This window comes from Salmo trutta, unplaced genomic scaffold, assembly GCF_901001165.1.
Source record: "Salmo trutta unplaced genomic scaffold, fSalTru1.1, whole genome shotgun sequence".
Lineage (NCBI taxonomy): Eukaryota > Metazoa > Chordata > Actinopteri > Salmoniformes > Salmonidae > Salmo > Salmo trutta.
Window position 1 is genome coordinate 48,998 of NW_021822919.1, and position 11,473 is coordinate 60,470.

Consider the following 11,473-nt stretch of genomic DNA (forward strand, 5'->3'; position numbering starts at 1 on the left):
GAGACACATATTTCCCTCAGATTACACAGATCCACAAAGAATTTAAAATAAATCCAATTTAGATAAACTCCCATATCTATTGGGTGAAATACAACATTTTGCAATCATAGCAGGATTTGTGACCTGTTGCCACAAGAAAAGGTCAACCAGTGAAGAACAAACACCATTGTAAATACAACCCATATTTATGCTTATTTATGCTTATTTATTTTCCCTTTTGTACTTGAACTATTTGCACATCATTACAACACTGTATATAGACAGAATATGACATTTGAAATGTCTTTATTCTATTGGAACTTTTGTGAGTGTAATGTTAACTGTTCATTTGATATTGTATATATATATATATATATATATATATATATATATATATATATATATATATAAAAAAATAAAAATAAAAAGAGGCCATTGTTGATAGAGATTCTGCAGAATCTCTATCTATTGCACATTCAAGGTAGCTAGTCTTTAGCTGACTCACACAAATCAACCAGTGTCAGAGTCCAACAAAAATAACATTTCATCCCCTGAAACTTAAAATTTAAAACATTAACAGTCATAATATCTTAACGTATAATAATAAAAACAGTTTTATGTCCACTGCCTCTCACACCACTCCCTCTAGTTTCAGGACCCAGCCTTGCCCCGGGGAAACTGGCATGATGTCAGGCATGAGAACCACCAGTCCGGTTGGTGCCGTTGATACCCACTTCAGAGGTACGGACGGGTCGTCCAGTATAGTGACCTGAGAAGAGAGACAGAACATATTTAGTTATAGCATAACAGGTGCTGCCTTTAGCATATTTGTACCTTATGGGACCAAATGCATCTTCAAAACACAACATGTTAAAGAACCATAATACTATGTGTGGTATACTTACATGAGTGGCCTCAGAGGTTTTGGGTGCTGCGAGGTCAAACAGCAGGTTGGAAGGCCATTCCAGCAGTATGGCATAGACCGTGTTGTTCTTCGAGGTGTACCTATGGAAGGAGATATATATATACAGTCAGGATTTGTTTAACTTCTTTGGGATAGGGGGCGGTGTTTTGACGTCCGGATGAAAAGCATGCCCAAAGTAAACTGCCTGCTACTCAGGCCCAGAAGCTAGGATATGCATATAAATTGGTAGATTTGGATAGAAAACTCAAAAGTTTCTAAAACTGTTAAAATTATGTCTGAGTATAACAGAACTTATTTGGCAGGCGAAACCCCGAGGACAAACCATCCAGGAAAAAAATAATGTTGAATTCACTGATTTTTCAATTGGATTTCTATGGTAAACTACATTTATGAGGGACCTGGTTGCAGTTCCTATGGATTCCACTAGATGTCAACAGGTCTTAGAAATTGGTTGATGTTTTTCCTTTGAGAAATGAAGAAGTACAGCTATCCAGAACTAGAGTCAAGCCAAGTGGACTGTTTTGTTTGGGGCGCACGACCTGTAGCTCGCTCCACTTTGATTTTATCCACTACTGAACACAGTATATTCCGTCTTAAATTTGATCAATTATTTACGTTTTAGGACACCTAAGGATGGATTAGGAAAGTTGTTTAAAATGTTTGGACAAAGTTTACAGGAAACTTATTAGATAAGTTGTAGTCATGTTGCGCGAGTTGGAACCGGTGTTTTTCTGAATCAAACGCGCCAAATAAATTGACATTTTGGGGATATATAAAAAAAAAAAGTTTATCAAACAAAAAGGACCATTTGTGATGTTTCTGGGAAATATTGGAGTGCCAAAAGAAGATCTTCAAAGGTAAGGCATGAATTATATCGTTATTTCTGACTTTTGTGTCGCCACCTGCCCGGTTGAAAATGATTGTTATGGTGGGGTGCTGTCCTCAGATAATCGCATGGTTTGCTTTCGCCGTAAAGCCTTTTTGAAATCTGACACCACGGCTGGATTAACAAGAAGTTAAGCTTTATTTTGACATCTTGAAAATACCCATGCAATAATGTTAAATATTTACAATTCTGTAGTTTGAATTTGGCGCCCTGCACCGTCACTGGATGTTGGTCAGGTGGGACGCTACCGTCCCACCTAGCCTAGAGATTAAGGACTTAGGATGACAGTTTACCACTAGATGGCAGTAAAAGCCCAGTCTGTTATAATTACATTACAGTAGTTAAAACAATAAAGAAGTAGTTACTTGACTCATGCCTGTCCAAGATTGATCAATTATTCCACATCTTAGTTTAGAAATCTATGTAACAGCCACGGCGTCGCCTCCCACCAGACTGTATTGTATCGCCTCCCACCAGACTGTATTGTATCGCCTCCCACCAGACTGTATTGTATCGCCTCCCACCAGACTGTATTGTATCGCCTCCCACCAGACTGTATTGTATCGCCTCCCACCAGACTGTATTGTATCGCCTCCCACCAGACTGTATTGTATCGCCTCCCACCAGACTGTATTGTATCGCCTCCCACCAGACTGTATTGTATCGCCTCCCACCAGACTGTATTGTATCGCCTCCCACCAGACTGTATTGTATCGCCTCCCACCAGACTGTATTGTATCGTCTCCCACCAGACTGTATTGTATCGTCTCCCACCAGACTGTATTGTATCGTCTCCCACCAGACTGTATTGTATCGTCTCCTACCAGACTGTATTGTATCGTCTCCTACCAGACTGTATTGTATTGTCTCCTACCAGACAGGCACGGTGGTGTTCTCCCCCTGGATCCTCCAGGGTTTGGAGGAGTAGATGGCCTCTCCGTTGACCCCCAGCCAGGCCCCCATGCCCCTCAGCCTCTCCTCAAAGAGAGGGGAGATCATACCGTCCTCCATGGGTCCTATGTTCAGCAGATAGTTACCACCCAGGGCCACCACATACACCATGTCCTGATGAAACAACGAGAGATCAGGGGACGTTTACTCAAGAGACACAGGCAGTATCCAGAGACATGACGAGGTAGAGATGTCAATAAAAACTTACGATTTTTACCAAGTTAGTGACAACTCTGTTTATGAAATAGAGAGAAGACACCCCCAGTCATCAGTGTGCAGAAAGAGAGAGAGCGCGAGAGAGAGACAGAATATCCTGCTCTTTGTTACAAAGTGAGCAGAAAAGAAGCGGCCATAGCTCATTGAATAAGCTATAGTCAGATTAGTCCACATGGAGAGAAGCAAGGCCAGAAAAAAAAAAAAAAAACACTCCAAAGTATTCAAACTGAGCCCCAGATTAGTTTGTCCCCCTGAGTACGATTTCACTTCCTGTGAACTCTAACCGTTATGATGGTGGGCAGGTCCATCAGCTCGATGAGCTTCATGTTTCTACGGTAACCCCAGGAGCGGTTGTCGATGGACTGGCATTTCTCCCACTTGTGGTTAGGCAGAGAGCCTGGCGTGAACCTGAGAGTGAAGATATAAAAGTCTGTATTCCATGTGTAAATCCTACATGATTGAACAGTTGTAGGCAGATTCCACCTAATCAGAGGAGGTGGGGATATTAGCATATGTCTAATGCCATAGAAATATATATCTCTACATATAGTACTGACTATTAGTTGCTCTGAATAAGAGTGCCTGCTAAATTACCAAAACGTAATGTAAAATGGGTTGGCACCAGTTCAAGGAACAGAAATGGGAACGAAAGTGATCCATACTATTCCCGGAACAGAACCTTTATTTTTAAAAGCACCAGTTAATAACATTCTTATAGATTTCAGCCATTTAAGACGCGTTTTTAATTCTCTCACACACACACACACACACACACACGCTTGTTAGCTAGCTAGCTCAAAGGACGTTCAGTTCCCCCAAAGGAGCTGCTCCTCCGTAGGTATAATTCTGTAGGTCCTAATTCAGATAATACATGTCATAACAACAAGATGCCCAGCGCTTCAAGCCTCCTCATCAACCCTCTATCCGCACCTGAAAAATGTCAGTCGCATCTTGTGCCATACACACTTGTCTGTCCATCACACATGTAAACAACTAGCTTGCCGACTCTAGCCAAACCAGTTGGTGAAGTCATTTAATGAATGTAAAAAATAAAAGAAAAAAGAAATTAAACAAAACTTGATTTCACAGGTTAAAAGAGGAACAGATAGGAACTATTTAAAACCGGTATTTTGGGGAGGGGGGAGTTATTGTGGCAGACATTACCGTTATAATGTTAATCTAGTGTATCTATGGATTTAATTAAAGTCATATGATGTACTGATGAGACGTGCTCCCTCTACTAGAACGCTTCCCCTTTGTCCACGTGACTGACTAATGGTGTTGGATTTACAGACAAATAAAATGCTGTCATTCCATTTAGCAGTAGACTGAACTAAGCTGGAAGAGACGAGCGGGACAAATGGTTTTGGTTCCTTTTAGAAAAACAGTGTCGAGACAAAACCTTACCGCAGGCCAACTGCAGTTTCTCAGTTCCATAGTCCTTTGAACGCCACCAACCAGTTTGTTTGTGACACCACCCAAAGGGGGGGGGAGGCTGTATTTTTCTTCATATAAACTGAGACAACTCTTCTTCGTTGGTTGAGAGCCCATACACCATTGAGGTGATGTTTAACCAGTCTCATTTTTACAAAATCTTAATTAAAAAAATGTTTTAATAAAATAAGTTGTTTGAAGAATCTAGCCTCTCTCCTTTCTGGTTAGAATTTCCACGACAGGGTCGAACTGATTCAGAACTTTGTTTTGCTGGTTCGGGACAGAGCAATAAAAATAATTGTGTTTCCAACCCCTGAACGTCAGTGCCTAAGGAGATATGATCTAGGGTTCAGTGTTGGTGCTAGAGGGTAGTCTACCTGTCTGCACAGTTGTAGTAGCCTCCATGTTTACAGTAACAACCATTCCCCCATCTGTCATTGACCACCACAAAGTCCTGGGGAAGTAGATTGAAATCAAAAGTCAGTGTTGTTCTGGGTTAACAAAAGGAGGCTGTAGTTCATATTTACAAAGACACAACCTTTGTCCTAACGGGTTTCGGATAAGAAGAAAAAGAACCAAAAGGTAAATGACTTCTCTGGTATCTAGTTGTGACATGTGACCTAAATGTGATCAGCTGCATCTTATGACTCATATCACCTGACACACAGTTCTAACTCCACCCCCTAACGAACATACAGGTCAGGTGACACACCACACAGTTCTAACTCCACCCCCTAACTAGCATACAGGTCAGGTGACATCACAGTTCTAACTCCACCCCCTAACTAACATACAGGTCAGGTGACATCACAGTTCTAACTCCACCCCCTAACTAACACACGTCAGGTGACACATCACATAGTTCTAACTCAGTGTCATGACATCAGCTAGTACCTAGACAACAACTGGTAAAAACAAAATGTCAATCATTTGTCATCTCCCTATTGGCCACTGGTCAAAAGTAACACACTACAAAGTGAATAAGGTAGCATTTGGGACACCCTCCATTTGGCATCTTCCCTCAGCCTCTCTCACCTTGATAGGACTGTCGTTGTAGAGCCAGGCCAGGAATTCTGTTGAGTTCCAGTAGGTGTCAGGAGCTTCCCAATCCCCATCGGACCAGATCAACTCTGGCTTGTAGGTCATCACCAGGTTAACCAGCTCAGGAAGAGCCTTCCGGAAGACAAACTCCTGGGTCTTGTACCCAGAAGCTCTGTCCTTCAGGTAGAGTGGATGAAACCACTCATACAGGGAATGGTACAGGCCAAAGTGCAGTCCCTTTCTATGGAAACAGAATGTATGTGAAAAGTTGTGAGCTGTTATGACTGGAGATTCCACAAACCAACCAGAACCCGCATTCCCAAAGCATCTCAGAGTAGGAATGCTGCTATAGGATCAGCCCCCCCAAGTCAACACTGATCCTAGATAGTCAAGTCAAAATCTAATCTTATTGGTCACACACACACATCGTTAGCAGATGTTATTGCAAGTGTAGCAAAATGCTTGAGAATGGCTGGCTGGGGAGCAGTGAGAACGGCTGGGGAGCAGTGAGAACGGCTGGGGAGCAGTGAGAATGGCTTGTATGAGTGGTGAGAACGGCTGGGGAGAACGGCTGGGGAGCGGTGAGAACGGCTGGGGAGAACGGCTGGGGAGAACGGCTGGGGAGCAGTGAGAACGGCTGGGGAGCAGTGAGAACGGCTGGGGAGCAGTGAGGGGAGCAGTGAGAATACAGGCCTTGGTTTCCAAACCAGTCTAACCTGATCCAGGGGAACACAGTCATGTAGTGGTGAATGAGACACCGGGGTGTGGTTTCCCATAGGAACAGATCTAGGATCAGTCTAACCCTCCCCTAACCTTAACCTTAACCCTAACCTTAACTGCTAAACTGACTCGAGATCAGTGTCTAGGGGCAACTTCTCCCATGTCTTACCTCTTGCGTACGGCAGCTGCCAGGTCTCCCACCAGGTCTCTGTGTGGTCCAGTATCCATTGAGTTCCAGTTCCAGGAGTCTGCAGAGGGCCAGTTACAGAAGCCCTCATGATGCTTGGATGTGAACACCACATATCTGGCAATGATGTGAAAAGTTGTATGTAGGGGGGAAAAAACAACAACAACAAAAATGTATGAAATGTATGTATTCACTACTGTAAGTCGCTCTGGATAAGAGCGTCTGCTAAATGACTAAAGTGTACAGTATTACAGAGGGGGCTGAGCATGGGAATGGCATCAGCGCACAAGAAGAAAAATAAAATGTCTGCCCAGTGACTAATTTGAATTTAGGAGCATGTGGACAAACTAAGCAGTCGGTTCCTAGAACCGTTTCAACTTTTCACGACAATTTATACTAAAATAGCCAACAGGTACAGTGCGTCCTATGTGTAACGCCTCGATCACACCGACACTGTAGAGCATTTTTGGCACACCAGAAAGAAGTGCATTTAATGTCCAATGGAACTCCTGTGTTTATCTAACGTATCCATCAACCTGTATGCAAAAGACGGCTTGAGCGAAATACTAGCAGAAGGTGTATGTTGAACTTTTGTTGCACACATATTCAGATGTTCCGTAACATTTTGCGCAATAACACTGTCGGTGTGATTGAAGCGTTCAACGTGCAACCTATATAAAATACTTAGCGTTCGTGCACTCTTGTGTTGAGTAGCCTAGTTGAATAAGTATGCCATTGGTTAATAAATAAACTTTAGTCTGTGACTTACTTGGCTCCAGAAGCTTCAAATATTTCAGCCCACTCATCAGGGTCGAAGAATTGCGCTTTGAATTCGTGCGCAAAATCTGCGTATGTAAAGCCCACGGGGTAGTTTTTCTTCATAAACTCAACCTCGTCTGCTCTATGTGCGCCTTTCCACGACTGCCAGAACCACTCGCTGAACTGGCCGTACCCGGGCACGGAGAAAACCCCCCAGTGAACGAAAATACCGATCTTCGCCTCGTCGTACCACACCGGTAGTGGCCGGGAGTCGATACTTGTCCAGTTGGCCGTATACCGCACTCCATTTCCAGACGAGATTGCAACCACTGCAAATAGTAACAAACTCCTCAGAATCAAAGAGGTCATTTTCAGTTCTTTCAGAAAGAACTAAAGTTGATAAAGTGATGCAAACAGCTCTGACATAGCCCTTAAATCCACTTCGTATTCTAATGATGTCCCATTATGTAAAGAGAGACGGACTCACATGACTTGTTTCTGTTGCGGTGAAAACACCTGTGTGAAGCTAGCGACAACAAGGATTAGCCACAATAGTGGAATGTGGGCTCGTCTTTAAAATAAAAGTCCCCAATTGAAAGTGATTCAAACGATACAAAAGAGTGGAATCATGCCATATTTGGACTAGATAATGCTAAACAAGATTAGAATGTTCTTATATAAATTCAACAAAATACAATAATTAGTTAATTTGAACAGAAAAAGTAAGCTCCATAGGTAAGGCTGTACATTGCAATATTTATTATTATTATTTATGTTTAACCTTTATTTAACTAGGCAAGTCAGTTTAGAACCAGTTCTTATTTACAATGACGGCCTACACCAGCCAAACCCGGACTATGAATGTTCAATACACAGTCGATTGACTGGTGAGCTAATTAAGTGGTGAAGCCCAAGAAGCCGGTGTTTGGAGGATATATTGTCTCACAGGTGCTATTAGTAAATCAATCAATCAATCAATAAATCAAATGTATTTATATAGCCCATCTTACATCAGCTGATGTCACAAAGTGCTGTACAGAAACCCAGTCTAAAACCCCAAACAGCAAGCAATGCAGCTGTAGAAGCACGGTGGCTAGGAAAAACTCCCTAGAAAGACCAGAATCTAGGAAGAAACCTAGAGAGGAACCAGGCTATGAGAGGTGGCTAGGAAAAACTCCCTAGAAAGGCCAAAACCTAGGAAGAAACCTAGAGAGGAACCAGGCTATGAGGGGTGGCCAATCCTCTTCTGGCTGTGCCAGGTGGAGATTATAACAGAACATGGCCAAGATGTTCAAATGTTCATAGATGACCAGCAGGGTCAAATAGTAATAATCACAGTGGTTGTCGAGGGTGCAACAGGTCAGCACCTCAGGAGTAAATGTCAGTTGGCTTTTCATAGCCGAGTATCTCTACCGCTCCTGCTGTCTCTAGAGAGTTGAAAACAGCAGGTCTGGGACAGGTAGCACAAGCGGTGAACAGGTCAGGGTTCAATAGCCGCAGGCAGAACAGTTGAAACTGGAGCAACAGCACGGCCCAGGTGGGGACAGCAAGGAGTCATCATGTCAGGTAGTCCTGAGGCATGGTCCTAGGGCTCAGGTCGAGAGAGAGAGAGAGAGAGAGAGAGAGAACACAGGATAAGACAGGAGAAATACTCCAGATATAACAGACTGACCCAAGCTCCCCGACACATAAACTATTGCAGCATAAATACTGGAGGCTGAGACAGGAGGGGTCTGGTGACACTGTGGCCCCGTCCGACGCTACCCCCCGGACAGGGCCAAACAGGCAGGATATAACCCCATCCACTTTGCCAAAGCACAGCCCCCACACCACTAGAGGGATACTTCAACCACCAACTTACCATCCTGAGACAAAGCCGAGTAAACAGTCTAATATATCCTCCAAACACCGGCTTCGAGGGCATAATCACTTTTATATAACGGGTTACCAATATATTCAAACAATGACTGACATTTTCATAAAAAACATTCATTTGCTGAATTTATTCATACTATTTCATCCTTCCACATGCTATGCTACCCAAACTGGATAGGCCGTTCGTTCTATCGGTTGGGTTAACAGAGACGTGACCCAGTCGTTCAGTCTTTTTGATTTGTCTCTATGGACGTGACCCAGTCGTTCGTTCTATATGTTCCATTGCCATTCTGGCTGGCAACGTTCTAATCCCTCGCTTGCTAGCTAGCCAACTACGGCTAATTTACAGTCACGTCAAAAAGTGCAACCAGAATAACAGCAAAGTAGCTGCGTTTGCATTTGTTTAAACTGTTTTCAACAAATATTTTTTTGAAAACATCCATAACAATGAGCTAATGAGGCCCGATTTGCCCTGGAATAGAAAATGTGCTCTCGTCTCGACACTTGTTCAGAGGAGCTAACACAATCACTTCAAACTGAAGCTGGAAAGACAGCAAACTAACTGCACTTGGTTTCGTTTTACGTTTTTTTCAATTGACATTTCTTTGTCTATATCCATAAAAATGATGCCAACTGATTCATGATTTTGACTGGCTGAGAAACGCTGCTTGTCTGTCTCGTCCCGACACATTCATTATTATGGTACAGCTAGAGATCATATTTGAATATTGAAAGAATGTTGCAAATGTCGGAGAGACAGACAGTAAGGTTTATAAAAATCTCAGCTGTTGAAAACGAAATGTTAGTCTTAAAGAAATGTGAGATAATGTCTAGATGCTTTTTATAGTGGAGATCAAGTTTATAAATTGCCTGGCTGGGCTGATGAGACAGTGGAATGCAGCAGTCAGATGGAACAGATTAAATAGGCATTTTAACGTCATAAATTTAACCGGTGGTAACTTGTGGAATAGACACCATCTGGAATGTGGTTTTAACCAATCAGCATTCAGGATTAGATCCAGCAGTTGAATAATGTGGATCATTTCACAGCGGTTTGAGTCCCGCAATAAGACGCTAAGTATTTGTGAAAACTCCTCAGTTCTGTTCTGTCGCTGTCTGTGAGTAGGCTGATAGCCCATATCATGGACCCAACATCCATATAGGTAAGGCTGTATATTGAAATATGAACGTTGAATATGGACAATAGGTTGACTTGGGAGGTGATTTCCCCACAGCTAAAGTTCCTTAAATATGAGCTACGACACTAATTTGGGTAATTTTGTAATCTGTGGGTTTCACTGAATAGGCTGACACCACATTTCATGGATATACCATGCAGATAGGTAGGTACGCCACCAAAACAATTCTACTACATCCACTGTGTCATTTCAAATGAATTCATTATTGTATTTTAGTTTAATTTATAATACATTCCGATCTTGTTTAGCATGATCTAGTCCAAATATGGCATTGTTACACTATTTCTATCCTTTTAAATCTCTTTCAATTGGGGTATTTTATTTTGAAGGGCGAACTGAAAATTCCACTATTGTGGCTCCTCCTCCTTATTGTCACAAGATTCACAAAGGTCTGGAAACACTGACTTAGCAGGTTCTGCAGGAACTAATAACTTCTCTATACATACATTTAACACACATGGTTTGTTAGAAGTTTACAATGACTCAATTGCAGGTAGGGGAGAGTGGGGTAGATTGAGCCAAAGGGATAGATAGATATTACTAGTCATATGTACAGGGATGCAGATGTAATTAAAATCAAATCAAATGTTATGTGTCACGTGCACCGAATACGACAGGTGTAGAACTTACAGTGAAATGCTGAATACAACAGGTGTAGTAGACCTTACAGTGAAATGCTGAATACAACAGGTGTAGACCTTACAGTGAAATGCTGAATACAACAGGTGTAGACCTTACAGTGAAATGCTTACTTACAAGCACAATGTCAACAACACAGGTCTAAGAAAATACAGACAAAAAGTAAGACAAAAGAGAGAAAAAATTATTAAAGAGCAACAGTAAATAACAAAAGCGGGGCTATATACAGGGTATTACGGTACAGAATCAATGTGGAGGCTATATACAGGGTATTACGGTACAGAATCAATGTGGAGGCTATATACAGGGTATTACGGTACAGAGTCAATGTGGAGGCTATATACAGGGTATTACGGTACAGAATCAATGTGGAGGCTATATACAGAGTGTTACGGTACAGAGTCAATGTGGAGGCTATATACAGGGGGTACCAGTACAGAGTCAGTGTGGAGAGACAGACAGTAAGGTTTATAAAAAATCTCAGCTGTTGAAAACTAAATGTTAGTCTAATAGAAATTTGAGATAATGTCTAGATGCTTTTTATAGTGGAGATCAAGTTTATAAATTGCCTGGCTGGGCTGATGAGACAGTGGAATGCAGCAGTCAGATGGAACAGAGTAAATAGGCATTTTGACATCATAAATTTAACCGGTGGTAACTTG

General features: G+C 42.2%; 1 protein-coding gene across 1 annotated transcript; it reads right to left on the reverse strand.

Moving 5' to 3' along the window:
* Positions 1-414: 414 nt before the first annotated feature.
* Positions 415-7,609, reverse strand: LOC115187227 (tissue alpha-L-fucosidase). The gene is made up of 8 exons (XM_029746343.1): positions 7,109-7,609; positions 6,322-6,456; positions 5,427-5,673; positions 4,769-4,845; positions 3,242-3,365; positions 2,665-2,855; positions 885-984; positions 415-748 (listed from the first exon to the last, which is right to left on the reverse strand). The coding sequence occupies exons 1-8, from the start codon at positions 7,465-7,467 to the stop codon at positions 611-613; spliced, it is 1,371 nt and encodes a 456-aa protein (XP_029602203.1). The 5' UTR covers positions 7,468-7,609; the 3' UTR covers positions 415-610.
* Positions 7,610-11,473: the final 3,864 nt, after the last annotated feature.

Bases quoted from the DNA above. Each gene is read 5' to 3' on its own strand.
- LOC115187227 (XM_029746343.1), bottom strand. From the start codon at position 7,467: ATGACCTCTTTGATTCTGAGGAGTTTGTTACTATTTGCAGTGGTTGCA. The intron at 6,457-7,108 runs GTAAGTCACAGA...CATCATTGCCAG, and splicing joins TTTGAAGCTTCTGGAGCCAA to ATATGTGGTGTTCACATCCA. The intron at 2,856-3,241 runs GTTAGAGTTCAC...TTGTTTCATCAG, and splicing joins ACCTGCCCACCATCATAACG to GACATGGTGTATGTGGTGGC.